Source organism: Pyxicephalus adspersus, chromosome 8 (assembly GCF_032062135.1).
Source record: "Pyxicephalus adspersus chromosome 8, UCB_Pads_2.0, whole genome shotgun sequence".
Taxonomy (NCBI): Eukaryota; Metazoa; Chordata; class Amphibia; order Anura; family Pyxicephalidae; genus Pyxicephalus; species Pyxicephalus adspersus.
The window spans coordinates 52,052,652-52,074,794 of record NC_092865.1 but is presented as its reverse complement, the minus strand read 5'-3'; the positions used below and the strand labels follow the sequence as shown (position 1 = coordinate 52,074,794).

At 40.7% G+C, this 22,143-nt stretch overlaps 1 protein-coding gene across 1 annotated transcript in view; it reads right to left on the bottom strand.

The window, feature by feature from the left end:
* Positions 1-19,205: 19,205 nt before the first annotated feature.
* NDUFAF3 (NADH:ubiquinone oxidoreductase complex assembly factor 3) overlaps positions 19,206-22,143 on the bottom strand; it is a 147,336-nt gene continuing 144,398 nt past the window's right edge. The window contains exon 6 of the mRNA XM_072421208.1: positions 19,206-19,232. Within this exon, the coding sequence (XP_072277309.1) occupies positions 19,206-19,232 (27 nt within the window). The remainder of the gene's footprint in view (positions 19,233-22,143) is intronic.

The window sequence follows — 22,143 nt, the reverse complement described above, 5'->3', positions numbered from 1 at the left end:
CTCTTCTTGTATGTGCATTAAATTAATTTTAGGTATGTTGCTTTCAAATTTATTGCTTTCCCAGAGGCACTGGGGCAAAACAAAGTGTAGTATTCATTCCCAGAATTGGAGAAGGCTATGATTTGCCAGCAATGAGGAAGCTGGGCTATTGCACTGTGTGATCTGCTGTTGTTATATATTGCATTTTGTCAAAGTGCTATCTCTTGCAGTCCATAAAGGGGGCTATTTCCTCCAATGCATTCCTATTATATAGGGCTGTGCTTTAATAAATAGGACTATGAATGGCATTTTTTTTAGGTATGGTGCAGGTTCTGACCAGGAGCAGATGTAGTGAGATGCAAAGTGTGCCACCGCACGAGTGCCCTTGACTCTCTTCAGTCAAAAGCAGGGGTGTAGTAGGGCAGGCCGTGCCCTCACTTTTTTCGGGAATGGGCACGTGTGCTCACTTGTATTTTGCAAATAATTCTTTGGTGGTCCACGGTTCTGGCAATTCTGCCCCCTGCAGGGTCAGGAGAAGGACCCCGCTGGGATGGGCACACCAGCCAGAGCCACGGACCATGTCTCCCGTATGGAACCGCAGGCTCAGGACAGTGGGTGGGTTGTCTCTCTAAACACAACCGCCCACTCTCCCATCGCAAGCACATACCTACTATGGGTGAATGGGCGAGTTCTGGCATCATGACGTCACTCTGGGGGGGGAAGTTTCTTCCCCTTTGTGTGACATATAAGCAGGAGTGTGGGGTGGGAACATAACAATAATGACTACAGCCCAGGTCAAAAGGGACCATGAGTCAGTCCCGTGGTGTGGCCTCAAATCAGTTCTGCACAGGGGCCCACTGTTGTCTGCCACTAGCTCTGACCTCCTTTGCATTCTTGAGGGCAAATGTTTCACATTTTGATCCATTGTGTACCTGTATCTTTACCTGCCTGTCACACTTCAGACAAATTAGGTAACAATATAAATAGTTCATGAGTGCATAATACACAAAAGACACATTGCCCCGCTGTTGGAGACTTCTTTTTTGCGAAACGTCTATTTTTTGTAAAAGGGGTGTTGCTCCTTATAAATGTTTTTCGTCATTGTGGAACAACTTACTAAAAACAAAAATAAATGTTGCATAGTAGAGTAACATGATTTTCTTTTATTCTAGTTAGGTTTTATACCGTCTTTGTTGCTAAATGCTGCATTTTACAGTCATCCACACCAATAAATTGAATTGAAATATGCAAATGTATTAAAAATGCATTGAAAATGCCAAGTCCTCATGCAAACCAATGCAGGGCAAACCCTAATATATAACAAAGATTAAAAAGAACAAAACAGCATTTATGCATGATTAGTAAATTAATAAAAACAGACACTTACAAAAAATATATATCCTGTCCTTTAAGTCTGCATATAAATTACAAGTCCCAGCCATGGCTGACAATGCAATGAGAGCTTAGGGATCCCTGGGTGAGCATCGTAACCCATACACATAACGCCTGTTGTGTAGTATGGCAAAGTCTCTTAGAGATGAAGCTATGTATTATTCTTGGTTGACTGTTTACATTTCAATGCTTGAAAAGGTTTCATGGTATACAGCGCATATTGACGCCACGTTGCTGATAAAAATAACCACTAAAGTCTATGCAGGCCTCTCTCTCTCAGCAGAGTGACTGTTTAAATTTATGCATTACGCTACTTATGGAAGAATGCCACAGGTTGTGTGTGACGTGGGTCCATGAGCTTGACCAGATTAGAATGACCTATGGTGACCCCAGGCCCTGTTCAAAGGCTGGTGACGTTCGTGTGAGTGTGTGTGTATGTACATATTTAGTGCTGAAGGCTCCGCAACCAATGGGAACAAATGGCTTTACTACTCCCTTTCATCACCCAAGGTTAATATTCTTGAGCTCTGCTTATCGCCTTACATCAAGACCCCATCATAGGGCCTGATATTTTACATGTCACATGAAACCTAATCCTGAATTATTATAGGCCGACTAGCTCAGCACTGCTTTCTTTTTTTAAAAATGTATACGTTGTCCTTTTCATTGCTGAGCTCTCCTTTTGAAAATTCTGTTGCCTGGCTATCATGCTGGTCCTATAAATTTAAAGCAAAAAGCTAAATACACAGATGCAGGAGAACAGCTAGCTAAGTATTGAGATAGGGTTGAGGTAGGAATAAAACATAATAAAAATATGTGTTTCTGTCTAGACTTTCCTAATATTTACACACCTTCACCACAAATTTCAACCCTGCCTGGCAAAAAAAGAGACTCAAAAGAGGTCAGACTTGTCTGCACTGCAGTTAAGTGACAGTTACGGGTCTTGTTCCTCCCCCAGACTGTGAAAAGACAAGCAGAAGACTGATGAGCTCATCTACTTGTTCTCTTTTCTTAAAAAATGACCTTTGTTAGCACACAAGCACTACAACTAATTGTGTTTCTTCTTCCTTTCTCTCTGTAAACTCTGCTGTACACAAGATTGCAAGACACTGATAGAAGGAAAAATCCAGGTACCTACACAGCTGGCAATTAACATATTTATCCGCCTAAGGTTCAGCTGTAAGAATTTTTAATGCATGCAAATCATACATTTGGATTCTACTGTTATTATAATATTACTATTAGCTTGCTGTCACTGAAAGTACTGAAGTCAGAAATAGCTAAACAACCAGCATTGTCAAAAAAAGCAAAACCACAGAAACCTACAGATTTCATCAGTGAAGGTTGTCATCAAGGACATTTTTTACATTCATTCATTAAAATGACGCATGCTGGATTGTTGCCATGTATACCCATCTCAGTAAACTTATTGCACCTGAAGTACAGACATTGGGATGATCCCGCATCAGCTGTGCTTTACACTTTGAAGCGCTGAAGAAAGGGGAACTTGTAACCTCCGAACTAATTGCTTCTTCTTTCCTTGGAATTCCATTTTTCTCTGTATGCCTAATTTGCCCTTTTGACAGCAAGTGGAAAGTCTGTTCACGTATCCTTTCATCAGTGTCAGAAATCTACTTAGAAAGCATGCCTTTTGGTCCTGCCAAAACAATCCCAAATTGCACCAGGGCTACCAGCAATCAGCATATATCAGTTCAATATAGCCTGGCCATGGAATTCCATGTAAAAGCCATGTACAAGTTTTTAGGCTAACTTGTGTTTAGAAAGAGTATGAAAAGTAACTATAGCATAAGTCCTTGGACACAAAAAACGTTTGTTTTCTTTGCCATGTAAATGATAGACAGCCAAACAACTTTATCATGCAGGACCATGCAGACCTCTGAGGGTTCCTCCAGAGGCTGGTAGGGTTTCCTTGAGCAAAATCTTCAAATCATATGATACCAATTTTAGAGTAGAGTATTTTTCTCATTATCCTCCAATGTAAAGAAAACTTCTTTGCACTGACCACCAATGTAATGAGGATTCTTTTTCGTGTTCATCAATGTACTGTAAGGAGCATTCTTTCTATTGACTACCAATGTATAGAAAATTCTTTCCAATGACCACCATTAAAAGAAGCAATCTACCCATGGTCCACCATGCTAAATTCATGTGAGTTGTTGATATTGTAATTATTAGAAAGGGGGTTCTCTGAGACCTAAAAGTTATTTTAAGAATTACTTTGACGCATGAGTAGTCTCATGCTCCTTGTGCTTGGCCAACCAATTTAATTACCCAAAATCTGGCACACGTGATATTCTATGCTTGTGATCATCAGAGGTGGGGATACTAAGGATGCTCCAACAAATGGTGACTCTTGACTAGATTTTCTCAATTGCCCATACATAGGAGGAGGGGTCCTAAATAATCCATCTCTATTTATAACTAATAGGCTTGGCATTATATATATACGTGTATTGGAATGGGGGGAGGAAGCACAAAGACTAAGAGGCAGAACGAGTGGCCTCCTCTGATGCTTCAGTAAGAGAGGGGCTCAAACATGCTACAATATGCAATCTGTGCTGCTAAAATATTTAGCAGTTCATGGGCCTTGGATAGTAAAGTTCCTTGTCCAGGAAGGGTGTCCAGTTCTAGATTTGTCAAGAAGTTGCTCTTCCAGTACTTGTAAGTGATAGAATTGACTTAATATATTCAGTAATTTTAAGATTTTTAAAATGTATACTTTTTGAAGCAGAATTCCTTTCTAATATACTTGGACAGTATTCTACCTGCAAAACTTATGAAAGGAGCTTGTACATTATATCTACAGTGCAGACAAGTGCTGCAAAACATTGTTACCAGAAATAGAAAAATGATGCCTTTCCTCTATTAAACAGTTATTTTCTTTTTATTATTTGGTAGTTGTTGATGAGCGTGTGTGGCCTGTTGATTCTATCCTTTCTCAGTCCTGTCCAGTGTTTTGCTTTCATTCCATCCTGGGATAATCTGTGTGTAAAGCACATTCCCGGGATTCCTCCAGCTACAAATCTGCTGCTTCTGTATACGGCTATAATAAATTATAATTATTGCAAAATAATGTGACTGAATTTACGCAGTTGGACCCACTGCAAACGTCACCCAGAGGAGTCTCCCGCCTTCCTCCTGCATGGAGCACACTTCATTTCAGAAGATAGTGTATACAAAGTAACAGCATTGTGGTTCCAGAGGATGCCTTTTAATAGCAATCCCTGTGACATGGCTGATAAGAAAGCAGCATTGTTATATGATGGAAGACATTGATAGTGAAAGCCCATGCATGTGGATTTGTTATATGAATTCTTAAAGTGTATATAAACACAAAAAGAAAAACTCTTTATAAGTTGTTATAAGTTAAAGCTGACCACAAAAGATGACACCAACCCCCTTCCTCTCTTATCTTATTGATCACTGGCAGTAAAAGTGACCTAAAGCCACTGATCCTCCAGCTCCAGTTCTTCCCTTTTCCTATTCACATGAGATGTTCTTCTTTAGGTGATCTCAACACATCCTATAAACTGTCCATTGGCAGGAAGCTCATAGGATCTAGAGGAGTCAGTGTAAGGGGAAAGCAGGGAACAAAATGACACAGGTCCATTTAGATTAACAGATTCCCAAACCCAAAATAGTGCAAGGGACCTGAATGGTGGATTTCAGTGGGAATATCTTTTGCAGGATATATCGTTTGCATACATTCATGATAAGGGGAATTGGAGTTGGGCTGTGAAATTTTTTAAAAGTATTATTCAATACCTTTAAATTGGTACCTTCATTAAAATAAAACCTGGTCCTTGTTCAGGCCTTTGTTGTAGAGTGGCCTCCTCTCCTGCATTGCCACCCTAATAAGGAGGTTTCATATTGAAGCTACAATCGCCCAACATTGCTTTTGTCATCATCACAAAACATGCCTTGAGAAATGGCATTTAGGCATCGAAGGAGTAAATGTAGACATGCAGTGCTCCAAAGAGGCTGTAGCCTCACTGGTGAAAAACAGGAGAAAACTGTAGTTTATTTGTAAAAATGGCAATTGACACAAGCGCTTTCATGAAAATATACTTAAGAGACACAGAAAAATTTTACAAAGCACCAATAGCAGAGCCATGCAGAAGAATCTTCTGTTTAACTCGGCCTCATTGGCACCAAATGCTGCCAAGTTTTTAACATTATTACTGTTAACATTATTACCGGCCCCACTAAGACAACAATTTCCTAGAGGCTGGCAAACGATTTCCAGTGCCAAGGAAACTTTTGTGACATTGCCTTTGGACTTAAGTTCCACTTTGGCATAATGGAAGACAGTGGTAGGTATATTGGGTCTGTGCTCATCCCACTAATATACTTCACTTCAACACTTTTCAGATCAGGAACTGCCATCAAAAATAGTTTTACCTTCAGCTAAAGGTAACCACCCGATACAAACACACGTGTTAATCACTCAATTTTCTAATATGTCACACAACATAGAAGGAACCACTAAAAAACAACAAGGTCGTTTTAATGTACTGGCCAGGAGGTGAATGAAAACATTCTGCTGTATCATCTCATGTGACATAACATCATCTGCGCTAAGAATGTAACCTTCTGCTCGGAAAAGCCGTGTGACTCCATGTGTATTGTAATACTAGGAAAAAATGCAGGCAAGGAAATTATAATATTACACCATTGATGGGAGTTTTAGACTGAGCTGTTGTATTTTTAGGCCATTCTTTCCAGTTTTAGGTTCTGCTGGGGGGCCAATTGTATATTTATATACATTAAAATGTTTGTTTTGTTTGTGTTCCATTCACTCATATGCTGTAAGATTATCCAGCATGAGGTAGTGGAATCTTCCCTGGCTATACAGATGTAAACAATGTATAGGTTAAAAATAGATTCAAGGGAAAAATGATTGCCCCTTCACAAATGCTATATACAGAAATGTCAGAGCTATGTGTGTTTTCAAGAGACCCTGTCACTTACATAAAGCAGAACTTTTAGTAAAAAAAGAAAAAAAAGTACCTTTATAGGTGTAAAGCCGTGGATCCCTCTGTGATCCTAGTCCAGTAGGTCCTGCATCATGTGGTCTTCCTTTTTCTTCCTGGCATGGACAGGACCTCAGGCACGGTCATTTTCTTTTGTCTTCATTCAGGTTTTTCTTCTTATGACACCCGATTTTGCACTGCACAGGTGCGAGTTCTGGGGTGGCACGCCTTCCTAATAAAGTAAAAAAAAAAAGTGCCAATACATTCAAATATAATTCTATGAATAAAACTTCCACACATCTTACAAAACATTTTAAGGTAGTAAAGTGATTTCAATGGCCTACTAGCACTTTTTGAACTGTTGGTATTGCAGCACAGCATCTTCCCATCAAGCTTACCTGCTTGGTCTTGTGAGACTCACTAGCAAAATAAGGCAGCACTGGGGCTTTCTGCGCATGGTTCCTCCTCAATCCACCATTACAATTTTACAATGTTCTCAACTATCTCTGCGAAGGAATACAGAAACATGCCAATATAGACAGAGGAAAGAGACAGAGTTTTGTACTCCAACCCATTTCTGTTGTCTTCATATAGTAGGGTGAGTGAGTGTTGTCACCCTTGTACAGAAAGTTTGCCACTGATAATATCACCAAGCAAAAGTAAGGGGGGGAAAAAAAAGCAGCCACTATATTAGGATTAGTGCGGTTTAATATATTACATTGAAAATTAGGTTTACAAGTACAAAAGGAACTAGTTGTGAAGGAATCAGCCTGACTGCCACAGACAAGATGTAAATACAGGGGGGCCATGGATCTGTAGTTTTGGTGAAGCTAGCCTTTCTTGTTTCTACAGCCCAGGTGAACGGTGAACTTGATGGTGGTGACAGGTGGTACAAAGATTCCAGAGGGAGGGGCACGAGTGTTGGCAGCTGAAGTGTAGTCTTGGTTGCCTTGCAGGAGTCTACCCAGCAAACAGGTGAATGATGATCATGAATCGGAAAATGTTACAGAAGACCAAGAACAAAAACCACAGGCAAGAATGTATTTCAAGGACAAGCCATGTCAGAAGCAAGCAGACAACACAGACAGTAAATGAAGGTGATGTCAAATGGATAGCGAGGGTCAGCGCATGTGCGCAATGCAGTATGGAGCAGTAAGCAGAAGCAGGTCACGTGAAAAGGCCAAAGTCCATGCAGCAGTGAGAACATAAGCTGGGTCAAGATACTAGATCCAAGGTCACCGGCACAGGAACACATACACCCTTGCATCCAGATGCATATACAGGTGAACCATGTCCAAAAGTACGTTCATGCATTTGAGACTAATAGATCTTCCTCTCTAACAGCAACAGAGAAAATGATAGTTCCATTCTGGACATGGAGAGAATACAAGTAAATAACTGAAAAATCAGTTCCCTTCCCCACCAAGAGGTTAAAAATGTCCAGTTTATTGCCCAAAAAGTTATGTCACTAAAATGCAGCCTTTCTCTCGCTCCCTTTGCGTTTCACCACCCTGCAGCTGTCATCCTGTTCTAATAAAAAAGAACTGGTGTAAATCTGAGATAATCTTTCTTATGTGTCTCTCCCTATAGCAGCTATACCTGTTTACAGGCAGACAGGATCTGAGAAGGATTACAGCAAACTTCTGATTAGGGTTAATACACCAGACTTACTTTCCCTTTTGCTGCCAATTAAAAGCGTCTCTTTATATAAACGCTTTGCCCTCCTTTCTAGCAGACAGTCTGGAATATGATTATGAACAACTACACAATTGAGGGCTCAATAAACTACACAAAAATATATTTTTATAGGGGTTATGGTGGTCAATATGAAGAATGATCTCTTCCCCTTTTACATAGCTGGCCATTGGTGGAAGAATGTCACCCTTACAGATAGCCAAAAAGTTCACTGGTGTCACTTGAGAGGCATAAACTGTTCATTGTCCATTTGGAGAAAACCTGGTTAACTTTACTGGCCTAGACACCAAAAAGGTCCACTGATACTCACGTTGGCAGCACTATACATACTTGATGAGTCTCTATTTACTGAGACAGTATGAGGTTTTTGAAAACCTGTGCTTTGAGTTCCAGCCAGGCTAAGATAAGTCACCACTCCACTGCAAGCATTTCTTTAATCCTTTCTCCATCAGCAATCAGACAAAAACTTTGTAACTTTGTAGCAACTTACAAGGTGAAAAGGGCATGGACTGATTAGTGTCAGACTGTGAATCCAGTAAGGATTTATGTGATTGAACAGGTACCAAGGTTTACATGATAATGTCATCTGTAAACTGGGATCTCAGTCCAGGAATAGAGAAACCGAGAGTAACATGAATAAAGATGGATAAACACATTGCCAAGGGTAGTATTTGTGTTCTCTATAACATATGATTATCACATGGATCCAGACATTGGGCCTGATTTATTAAAACTTTCTAAGACTGGAGAATATAGACTATCATGAGTGAACCTCGGTGATCGTAAATGGTTATCGTAAAAAATTATGTACTATTTAGTTGGCAAATATTTTCAATCCTGGAGCAGATCCATTACAGGTTTCCTAATTACCCAGGTTTTCACATGCTAGTCTTAGAGAACTTTAATAAATGGTCTATTGCTTAGCATGCGTGTGCTTAACATTAAAAGATCCACTCTTCGGAATTTGTCAAAAATGGGGATTTGAGTTTTGAGTTGATTGATCCTGATAGTATTCAGTGTATAATAAACTTATCATGGCTTCCAAGCACCCCTGAAGTGAGATTGTACCAAACTGAGCAGATGCAGCCACTACATTACAAATTCTGGGACCACCATTCTTCTTTTACTAAACAACAAGCATGCGTCTTAGTCATGCCTTTCAATTTCACTAGCCACATGCTTTGGGTTGGTTACTGGTCAATTTTGCAAATGCGTGTCATTGCTGCCGCTAGTTGCGCATTTTGACGCCTCTCAAGGTTACAAGCGGAGGACATCACGGGATATCCGACTGTGTACAAACACACAATTATGAAAGAAAGAAAAAATTCCTCCCACACCCTTTTCTACACCCCCAAAGCAAGACTAAGGAATTTGTGTCATGTGCGGCTCAGGGCGGCCTGCATGATCTGCTGCTCACAATTCCAAATTTGTTTAAGCTCTGTAGCCTGGGGTGGCGAGCAATTTCCTGCGACACCAGCAAGAAAAAAACTCTCTCTTCTCTCTTTCGCTCTGCATTCTCTGGTGTTGCAGCGTCTGCAATGCGAAACACACAAGGCGGTCACTGGTTGAGTCACATGAGGCGGTCACTCGCAGAGAGGCTGGCACAAACCAGACACAGCAGCTTCCCATTAGGGAGTGACATTGATATAAACTCTCCCTAGGTCATCTCAGGCTGCGATCATAAGACCGGATTAACTGCTTCACTGCCACCTTCTTTTGTAGCACCCGTACCCGCCACCGATCGTGGCCTGTGTTGTTTTCTTTCACCGGAAATCTGGTTTATAACCCATGGAATGTGATTTTCCAGTGCCTTTCCTATGATTTCAGTGTTTGTTCTGCCCAGTAAAGTAATATGTGTTTGAGGCAAAGAGACCCGGTCACCAAATTAAATGTAACCAGTGTTGTACAGTGCCCAGGCCATCTGGCCCCCATCAGCTCCCATTTGGATAGGGATAAGCAAGTGTCCAGATCAGGCAGGTTGTTATATGGACATTGAAAAAAATGCAGGCAAAAGAGCAAAAAAAAAATTTGTATTTTAAATAGTTTACTTTTTTCATTTCCCTAAATGATGTTTGCAATGTGCATTTGAACTTGCTAGCACAAAGATTTCCTTAGCACAGACCCTCTCACGGTGTACATCAAAGCTCCCTCCCATTCTGGAAGTCGCAAATATGCTCTGTGCTGGTCCAGGTAGTCCTCCTGATATACCATTATTGCAGCTGCTGCTGAAGGAGCGAAGGGGAATACTGTGTGACAACTCTGAGCCTGATGGGCAGGGGCACCCAGCAGCATTCTAAGGGTTTTTGGATGTTTTCATATAGGGAGGATTTTACAGGTAACCACCATGCAAAGAATACATGAAATGCATATTTACCCTTTTGGGAAGATCAGTGTTGAAATTAATGTTCTAGCAACGGGGTCACTTTAAGTAGTACATTTTGGCCACCAGTTAAAGTTGCTTGCATTGACAACAAGCCCCAATATCTCAAACAATGCCTTCATCTGCTTTCTTTGAAAAAAGGAAGCTGCCATCTTTGTCCCGACATCACCCAAGGTCACCATCTACTTGGACCAAGATACTGACTTAGAGATGACATATGTCAGTCTTGCATCTGCAATTTTGTTCCACTACCGCAGCTGGCACCTCGAGCATTCTCATGTTAGAAAAAAAAACAGCGCCTGCACATGCAATAGCTGGCGGCTATGAGTAGTACCAATACTACTCACTGCAGTCCCTATTTATTCCCTATGGGGCTGAGAAGGGAGACGCTATACGTAGCGTCTCCCCAAGCAGAAGCGGTTCCTGGCACCACTGACAGCAAGCTCGCTGCCATTGTAAATTCAGCCCTATCCTCAGCCAAGGCAAAGTCACAGATTGGAGCTCAAGGACTGCACTGTTTTTGTATATTGTGAGCTGCCAGCAATGTGTTCATGTAAACTTGTAGAGAACTCACCAAGGCAAAGTCATTGTACTGCATCTGCTTTTTAAGAATAATAAGGTGGAGCTTTTCTAAAAACACGAGATTGTTGTTGTTTTGTGACACATGACCAAATTATTCACAGAGGCTTGTAAAGTTACTGAAAGGCCATATTTAATGATTGCTCTTGTTATCCACAAGAGGAGGTTTTGGTAATCCTGTTTCTGTTGTTCTAATGCAGTGGGGTGAATGACCATTGTCACCTAGCACTAGAAGAGTGTTGCTGGCATAATCAAGTGAAAACCACATTGAATCCAATGATGATAAATAAACACTCAACCACAATAATACACTGGAGCTTTATAAGCTATATTGTGCTTCCAATCATCAGCCGTCTACCCCAAAAGTATATTTTTAGGTTGGCACCGTCTTTTTTTTGAAAAGCTACTACAAAAAATGCAAAAACATAACAGCAGGAAAATGTTATGGGTACCATGAAACTTAACTGGCCTTTTAATTTGCTGGACATAAAGGGCCTGATTTATTAAAGGTCTCCAAGGCTGGAGAAGATACACTTTTCACAGTGAAGCTGGGTGATCTAGTAAACCTGGAATGGACGTCTCAAAAGTAATTTGCTATTTCTTAGCTAATGTATTCAATCCTGGACCAAATCCATTTCAGGTTTGCTGGATCACCCAGCTTTACTGACAAAATTGTATCTTCTCCAGCATTGGAGAGTTTTATTAAATCAAGCCCAAAGTCTTTGGCACAGCAGTAACACCTAAACGGCAATCAAGCCAAAGTCTACTGTCAGCTCAGTGGCAGTTTAATACAACATTTGAAGTTAGGAAGTCCCTATGCAACCCGGCCCTGCTTTAACCATTCTCCTAAGGCGGCATTTCTATTTTGTTATTAGTTTTTCCCTCTGCTGTATAATAACTTTAAGGCCCTCTCCTCTTCTTTCCAAAACCACCCTAACCCATACCATGGGGACCGTGTTCTTTCATTACCTATCAAAACAAGATGTACTCACCTAAATGCATGTACCAGGTACCCTGTTTCTGGGTGCAGGGGATGGCTGATCCAGTGTTGTAGAGTGCCCAGGCCATCTAGCCCCCCATCAGCTCCCTTGCAATAACAACACATCCCTTCTGGATGGGAATGGGCAAGTGTCCAGATCAGGCAGGTAGTAATAAGGACATGGAAAGAAGAGCATCTAAAAGAAGTAAGAAAATCTGGAGGGGACTAGAGCATCATGTGACCACAGTTTTAGGTAAGTCAAATTAACAAACGTGGATAATAATGCTGTTAGAGCAAGGGGGCAAACAATTAGCGTCAAAATATATGTTTTTGCAATTGCATAATTGCACTACTTCATTCTCTTTTTAAGAGGAACTAAACTCAAAAGTGCCAAAAAAAAAAATACATTACCTTCAATCCGCATCCGATCGAGAAATAGGGGACGGTGTTGCACCTAAAAAAAAAAAAAAACAGAATTTTTACCTTACATAAAAGGGTTGTCTACCCTTTTATGTAAAGTGAAAATTCTGAGTTTAGGTACGCTTTAAGTATGTGTGCTCAGTAACATGCTCAGTGCAGTGCTGGTGTGCTGTTTGTTCTGCAGGATGCAGGTATTTCATTACTGTCTTAGAAATACAGGTAAAATATAGCATACAATAATTTATCTGGTCTGTCCCAACAATAATCTGAGCTCTGTCTTTTGGGGTAATAGTGGCAAATGAAGGCTTCTTTGCCCCTACTGTCTGAGACTCTGTGGCACACCTTGAGCAGAGGTACCTAATGCAGGCAACCCCAACCCTAGGTAAGCCACTACTAAAAAACCCAAAAGTATTTTTATGTTTTTGATAAAGTCGGGAAGAGTTAGAACTAGAGATGGGCAAATATGCTTGAATTTGGCTTTGCAGTAAACCCCCATTAAAGCCATTGGTGAGCAAACCTAGTAACTCAATTCTGCTAAACAAGATATTGCCCAACCTAATGCCAAACCAAACAAGCTACTGTTCACTTTAGCACAGATGTCATGTTTGTAGGATAATATTAGTACATCACTGGGTGTTTGCCCTTGTTGACTGGAATTCCTGTTTAAAACTTGTATTGCATAGGCCAGTTTGTAAAATGTTACCGTTTATGTTTACTGTACTGGAATTCAGAGAGCTGGAACACTTAAAGCCTATTTTTCTATGAGCCCAGGTATGTTAGTCACATCTTAGTCCACACACAAATATTTAATGAAAACACTATGGATTTTTATCTATGAATTCTGAAAGCAGTCCTTTTAACTATTTTAAACTTTCAAAAGCAAGAGATCTTCCTGAAGGTGTTCACTAAAACTGGTCTGCTACAGTCTTTATAGACAGAAACCCTGAACCCCCTAAATTCCTGTGTGTAAAATGATAAGAAATCCTTCTAAATAATCTATGCATAGTTATGTATTGTTCCTAGCCATTATGAACCCCATGCTGGATGACAAACCATGACTTCCTCCATAGATTCAGTGCAGGAATTGACAAAACCACAATAAGACAAGGTTGTTTGCGGATTTACCAGGTGAAAAGGAAAAATAAACTGCAATATATTAAATTTTGTTTTTCTATTAGAGACAAGCTTTAATTAAAAATCACTTTTCCAGAGGAGCAATGTTACAATGTTACTTTAATCTTCTACGACAAGTCCCATTGTAAGGCCCCTGAAGTTTTTGTTATCTCTAATAAATTGGGACAAAATCCCACCCAGGGCTTCCCACCATCAGGTCCCACATTGTACACTGGAAGGAATTTACACGGATGCTTCAGTCTCTTCAAATCAGTTTACTTGTCTTAACTAGCGTGACCTCTGTAGCCCAGGAGATTGTTCTCACCAGATCACTGCAGACCTTTGGAGCTGGAATCTGAGCAGTGGAGACATTACACATAGGAAGCAATCACTATACCCAAGGTCACTGGGGTGAAGATCAGACGCTCCAACCAATTGGCCAGACACTTGAGTGTAGAGAGGGCCTGTCAACTTTACTTCAGGGCACTGACCAAAATTATTTCTTTGGGAGTCAGTCACCCAATTCCCTGCATCCTCTGCCCCTTGAGGACCCAACCTCTTGGCTTGCTGCAATTGTCACAATAAATATACCCATCCTGGACTCAATCCTAATGACAGATCTCCCAGTAAGATCCTGCGCAGTTTAGGATTAAGTGTGAAAGAATTCTATTCATTTCTTTTGCAAGATCCTCATATCCCTGAAACAAGAAAGAAAGAAGAAAAGTTCTCAGGAGTATTTATTTTCTGGACAGGGAGGGCAGAAAAAGCAGCTAGAAATTTTTTTAAAGTTAAACTGCACTCAGTTAAAACATAAAGCAATTTCAATTGTTATTTTAGGAAGTGAAGTCTTTCAGGTTTTTATATTTGTCTGTGACTACATTTGGAAGATTTTGCATTACTTTCTGCCTGTGTGACTTCCAAATCAGAATTGGGAGCTGAAAATCCATCCTTGCATTTCTTTCATGTCCTAACAGATTCCTCTCATTGAAAACAATCTATAGTAATCGTTTCCAGTGAAGGAAGATAGAACTCAATGCTGTTCTGTTCAATAGAAAGTGAAAGATGAGTGATGGGTACCGTACTGCACCCACCTCCAGAGTAAAGTACAGAAGCTATCCCCACTCGATCAGTTATTGATCCACCCGAGTGGATTGATTTAGAGGACCACTGTAAACATGCATGATTTTTTGCCCAAGACAATCACAACCATTCATTTTAGGTGAAAATAAACTAGTGCATCTACATAGCTTTACTGTAGCATCTATCGGAAGGGAAATTTTCAAAGAATTTTCAACAGCAAAAAAATAAACTGACGGGATTCTGAGATGCAGATTAAGCCATGGACTGTAAGATATTTGCACATCTGGTAGTCAACCAATATTTGCCTATACCTGGATTACTGCCATGCACCACTTGATTGAAATCAAAAATACAGTTGAATATTGATCGGAATGCTGCCATTTGATGCCGTACAAAGCTAGGTGGCCCTTGATTATCCAGCACTCTCCAACTTACGCTCAATCAACAAAGGTGCTCTTTCCAATCAATGTTCAATCAATTTTCCAATTAAATATAAATCAAAGGACTCTACCTTTTGAATACGTTTTCGTTAAATTTGATGTTTATATCAAATAATCTAAGGTCTAATCTATGCATATGGCCAATCTTTATATAAAAAAGAATGACTATGTACAGATAAAAAAATAACTTGATCAGTGGACCACCTGACTTTTTTTTTCCGCTTATGTTCGATAAGCGCAGAATTGGTTGGTTTTAAAGCCCCCGTCATCCTATCCGCTGCCTGGTTGTGTGAAGGAGTTTGTATGCATGCATGTTTGTGTATATTATTTTTCCCCCTGCTTTTGCCCAACAGCTAGAGTCATTAATCACTGCCTTATCCCGTCACCGTCCCACAGACCGTTCCCAAGGCAACCTAGCAACGTGGAGGGCCATTTAGCTGACATCACGCAAAGCGGTGACGCAGGACACGCTTCTCTTTGTGGCCGGCGAGGCAAGTCCTTTACGTAGCATGGACAAGTAAGAGAGATGGAGCCATGATTCGAGTGACTGCACCCTCATCATTCCTTCTGCCCAAACAGAGAAATAGAAGAAGGAATTGTACAAGGCCAGCCCGGGTCCACTTGTCAAATTCTTTCCATCATGCAATCAGCCTCTGAGCAGACATCATGCACAGTAACTTTTTGTGATGCGCGGCGCAGTGAGTCAGCCTCGCAGTCTGCAGTGATTACTTAATGATTCCTGGGAGCCTCCATGGACTGTTTTCACTGTGTATCGGGAAAAAAATGATTTCTAACACTTTTCAGTTTTTTTTCTTAAACCTAAAATAATATTATGTCTCCACCGGCTGCTTCGCCAAACTGGAGACAGACGTCTGAGCTGGAAATTGTAAGCACAGAAAGAGACTGTTAGCATTTCCTTGATTCATGCTAGTTGCAACATTCACTCCGGTGTCCATTACACCTCTCAAGGGCATGCTGAAGCATTCTAAGGACGTGGGGGCTGATTTAAAGGGAACGCTGGTCTGGTGGAGGTTTACAACAAATAGGATTTCAGAGTTATCAAAAACAACCAATGGATGCCACAGATCTGCCGCCATTTGCTTGAAAGGGCTAAACCAGCTGCCACCAATGACCCCTTTTTCTGAAAATGCTGGCTGCCTGCCTGGCATGATAATCCCCCAAAACATTGTCACACTTCACTTGGTACAAGACTATCCCAGGCCAACATTTCAAAAAGCATCAAAGCCAGAAACAAGCCATTAGCTAGTGAGTTTAGGACAAGGTCATCCCCCTATAATCCCTTTAAAGTGGATCTAACATCAGATATAAATTTTAATATTTAGTGCATATATGCTAAATAACATGTAAGTGTAACACTTCTTTTACAGAGATCACACCTTCTTCCCCTAACAATGCCTTCATCAATAACATGGACATATCCAACCTCTCCTTTCTCGACATGACCACATCCTCAATAGACACATAAGAAGAAATTTTGCTGAACACCACCAAACAATGGGATTTTTTAGGCCAGACTTTTACCAAATTTAGCCAATTAGACAACACATTTTATTAAATATCAATAAAATCAAACACAACAATAAAATCAATGTATAACATAAAACCTCCTATTGGTTTTCCCCTGAGGGTAGGTCCAATCTTTTGTACGTGTTTCGCGGAATAAATCTTCTTCCTCAGGAAAAATAGGGAGATCTGCTGTATGCGGGCATGCAGACATGCAAAACCTCTGCCAATGGATGAATTGAGGATAAATGGAATAGCAGATTACTTTTCAAGATGATAGCTAATTGTTGATATGGATCTCAGATATTTTCCCATATATTATCCAAAACTTTGATCTCTTTTCTTATAGTTGTGGTAGGTAATATAACCATTGAGAAGGTAATTCAAGAATATCAGACAATACCCTCCTCCAAATATAGATGTACTCAGATACAGCAGGGTACTTATAAATAATCAACTTTTGGTGAATAACCGCTTCCTTCCATGCTAGCAGAACCGCTCACCATCCTCTATTACAATGTGGATAACTCCTTTGCATGCTGCCCCATTACATCTTGTGCCCCATTACATTCTCCACAGGAGAGTATAGTAAGGTGAGTGGTTCTGCTAGCATGGAAGGAAGCGGTTATTCACCAAAAGATGATTATTGATAAGTACCCTGCTGTATCTGAGTGCATCCATATTTGGAGGAGTGTATGATCTGATATTCTTGAATTACCTGCCTAATAGTTATAATACCTAACGCAACTATAAGAAAAGACATCAAAGTTCTGGATAATAAATGAGAAAATATCTAAGATACATATCAACAATTAGCTATCATCTTGAAAAGTTGTGCTGTTTAAAAATGGCAAAGAAAGATCAGCCCCTGCAGCATCCTTGCACGTTGCTTGTATTTCTTCTATATCTTGTGCAGTAATCCAGTATGAAACTTTTTTTGTGTGCAGCTTCCTGTAATAAAGACTAGTCAGTGCCGCTCTCTCGCCTTTTGAAGGATGACTGGTCTCGTACCCGACCCCTCCTGTAGTTTTCTGCAGGCAGCCTGTAATGGGTGGACTGTGCAGACCAGTATTTTATGGTGGGGTGATTAAAAAATATATTTCAATTAATGTTTTTGTGAAAAATTAGGCAGGTTAAGGAGAGCCCTGGGTTTAAGTCAACACCAAGGAATATATGTGCACTGCTCTGGGGATTTAGGTAGAATAGAAAATTGTTTGCACTGGCATGCACTTTGTGGGGCCTGCTGCTCAACAATATGTGTCTGTCAAATTTGCTCCCATAACATAACATTCCCTTTAATGCACAACGTTAATCCACACACATACATTCAGCATAAACTTACTATTTTCCTGGCTTGTAGAACACTAGCTGATATATGTGTAATTCTGCTGCAAATGAAGATTTTTTTTTAATAGGAATATGAAACCTAAAACTTCTCAATATTGTTCCGAAAATATTCTGTATCAAAGAATTTTCCAAAATGCTTTTTCCAGCCCAGCCGTGGGGGCGGCGCAGCCTGGAACAGGATCTTTGCTTGCTGAGCACAGACTGTAGTGTTTACTGTGCGGTACGAGGCGTCTTAATTCACTGAGAACATCACGATGAAGTGAGAAGGCGAATGGAGCCCGGCTAATGAGCACACAGTCATCATATTCTGGGTCTACCCGATCCCGTCCAGTGCCAAGTACACCCACCCTTCCACAGGGCTTGTAAGGCAATGCCAAGCTCAATGCCAGATAAAAAAAAAAAATGACTTATTTTAAATGGTTTTGTTGTGCAAGTCTTTCGCCTACACCACTCACGAATGTTCTGCTACCATATTTTGTCTTTGATTGTGGTCTTTTTGTGGCACCTCGCTATACCCACTGCATGGCCTTTGCAGTACATGGATTCTTGCCAGGTAGGGCAAAAGGGATTAATATGAGACCTATAGTAAGAGTAGTCAGGATTTAAGGAGGCTGCCAGTGTCCGATCAAGGTCCTTGGACACATGAGCTGCTTGAGCAACTACTTGAACAGCATAGGTTGAAAATCCTGCCCTTTCTTCACCCCCTTCCTGCAGAAGAGCCCAATCTACTCCGGCATCTACTATTCAGACTAACCCTAAAGGCTGCCATTACTAAACTCTTGATATCGCTGATAGTATAATGCAAGACAAAACAAATTTATACAATTTACTATGTTTTATCTCTTTTTTGGGTGTGCAGGGTTAGGATTCAGAAACAAATTCAGTATTTGTTTAAAAAATTCCCTGCCCTACTCCCTAGCACCATAGATACACTAAACTGGATGATACCCCTACCTCTTGCTTCTGCAGGTCCATAATTATCTTACCTGGTAGTAGCTGCCTCCTGCATTTTCTGATTGCAAGCCAGTAAACGTACAATGCCAGGCCATAGACATAAAAATAAAGTCTATGTGCGTGGGTCATTTTGGTAGCCTGGCTTCAGTGTCCCAGACACTATCAGATCTAGCATACAGTTAGGCAGGCCTTCTGGAGGTTCCTCCAGTACAATACTGTATTCTAGATGACTGTGAAATTAGAACAAATCATTAATTTCAAGAGCAGAAAAAAGCGAAGGTTCCAGATACCATTAGAAAGGGACATAGTTAGGGCTGGAGTAGCTGAAGTCAATGTTCCAGTATACAAGCATTGGGGGCAACAGATACAATCCAAACTCAGGCATTGACCCTTACAGACTTACCACCCAAGATCCCTTAACCTACAACACAGGCAACTCTCTGGAATATTTACGATTCACACACAGGCAGGGAAAGAAGAATAAGAGCAGACCAGTAAGGTCATGGAACTATACTAATAACATTTGGGGAAAAAGACATGTTGAATATTTATTGTGTAAGGACCTGGTCATCCAATGAGGTGCCCTTTTATTTTTTTTTAAAAAAATCAAAATATCATAGTCAAATTTAGTGGCAGGTAAGCTAGCTTTATATCTGTGTTATATCAAAGCTTATTATGATATTATAGACAATATAAACCAACAAAAGAATGAAAATAATACACCAGTAAGTGAAATAATTATATACAATTAGTCCACTATTATTATGGCAGTCCAGCCCACTTAGCCTTTTAAACAACCAGACTTCACATTTGCGCAGGTTTTGCTTTCAGATTGTACATTTATGTAAAATTCTGACCTCATCAGTGGTCCACATCTATAGGTTTAAGCCATGTTCTGAGATTCATCCATCCTTAACCTTCACGTGTGAATGCTCAGCGCATTGAATAGGGCTCTTTCTTCCAATAATTAGGGGAGTTACACCTACTGCTTACAGACAGGTATAATTAGCGACATTAATTATCTGCAGTTGGGCCTTTGCTTGCGTCATGACCCTTGCACGGCGCAGAGGGGATTACAGAGACACAAGTGTTGTGCAGTCAGGGGACTGCAGTCTCACTATTCACTGCTGTAATCTTTTGTCTAAAGAATGTCAGCAAGTCACACGCTCTTGCCAATGACTGACAAGAGCTGTGATTGGTAGTTATTCTGCTGAAGGGTCCAAGTTACACACTGGGGCAAGAGCCTTTGCTTAAAATTTATAAACCCTCAAGGCCAGCCATGTCCAGAAGCAAAACAATACTGGATGGAACCAGCAACGTTTTAACATCCCTGACTCTAGCCAAAGGCAAATGATATTTTGATGCCTATCTTATTCAGATGGATAAATTAAACCATTAAAAGTATGCATGAAAATAAAACAGGAATAAAACATCAAGGTATTTCTACTTCTTAATATTGTCATCTGTAAACTATTTGTTGAGCAAGCTTGGACACCATATGACATGGAGCTTACATGGGGTTTAGACTACTGGCTCCAATGAGGAAACATGGCCCGTAGGGGAGCACAGCCAAGATGGATATCAGTTTTTTGGGGGGAGAACCTGAAATTTGCCCTGTTTAGACACAGAATGGCTATGTTACGAAATGTCTACACACAGATCAGTCTCTGCTACAGCCGTTTACCTTGTGACTTGCTACAAAGTAACAATTTTTGATCATTATCCAAGTGGAGACTAAGGGCAAGTTCACACCTGCCTGTTCAATGTGCCATTTTGCTTGGCTCCCAGGGGCTGGCACGTTGCCAGTCACTTTAGCACTCGCCTAGCAAAGGTGGTTTAAAAAAAACCCCAAAAAAACAGCGTCTGAACATTTATTCTCCATGCCATACAGCCACAGGTACATAGAGTGTCTCTCCATGCGGCAGCGTCTCACGTTGCTAGAAAGCGGTAAGCCTGCAGCAGCCTAACATGGGTCAGGAGTTGCCCTTAAGAAATGCTTCTCTTTTCCATTGGCAGACTGATGCCAATATCATAGCCTAGGCAAAATCACTAGACAGGAGCACAAAGCATAATTATAGTTTAAAAATAATTGAAAGCTGCCAGATTGGTAATTTCAGGAAGGACAGGTGATGTCTTTTTTGCAATAAAACATATTTAACTGCCTGTTTGTAATCTTTTGTGTAAGAAACACTATGCACAGCACAACTCATTGTTTGACATTGCCTGTTTCTACTGCAAGAGAACTTGTGTAAACGCAGTTTTATATTTTTGAAGTTAAGCTTCTTTTTAACAACAGCTGTTTATAGGAGGAATTTTTTTTTTTTAAATTACACAGTTGCTGTATAAATATATATGTATATATACAGACTTGTGACGCTAAGGAGAGGTCCACTTTATCATCAACACGTTGCCAAAATGATGAGTTGTATGTGGACAAGCACTGTTCCAAGGGAAAAGGTAACACTGTATAAAAAGGCAGTCTAAAAAAACGACCTCCAACATTTCATTAATTAAAAGATGATTACTAACTTTGTACAGGGTTATTTGTCTCATGTAGTAGGTTGCTGTAATTGGCACAGCAAATGAAACGTCTGTACAGCATTTGCCAAGGCAGTCGGAGTCTGCGATTTGACAGAGAAATAATATTTTACATCACTAGAGTCAACGTTATGCAATATATATTCTTGCACATTTCTAATTTGGAATATGTCCATATGGGTCACAATTAATGGTTATGTGTCTGCCCTGATCTGCTCTCAGAAAGCACAGTAAAAGAACAGGGCCTGCAAAGTAAAGCTACGTACACACGTCAGATTTTTATCGCCCGATAATCGGCATCGGCCAATTATCGGGCGAAAATCTGCCGTGTGTACAGTCGGTGTCGTCCATCGTCCGGACGACCGACCTGCCGGATCCACGGACGATGGACGACAGCAGATCCTAATGAAAGGGAAGGGGAGAGCGCGCAGCAGGGTGCCGCTCCGTCGCTCTCCCCCTCCCCTCTCCATAGAGCATGAACGGTGCTGTATGTACAGCACCGTTCATGCATCGTGCACTCCCTTGTCGTTGGAAAGGATCGTGAAAGATCCTTTCCAACGACAAAAATTGGAAGTGTGTACGCAGCTTAAGTGAACTGATCATGTACTGCTCCTCAAGCTTAAGATAAGCCATAACCATGCAATTGTGTCCACCAACACACAGCCCCCATTTATCTGTAACACTGGAACCCGCTGCTGCTTCTCCTGCACATTGCCTAACAACTGAAGA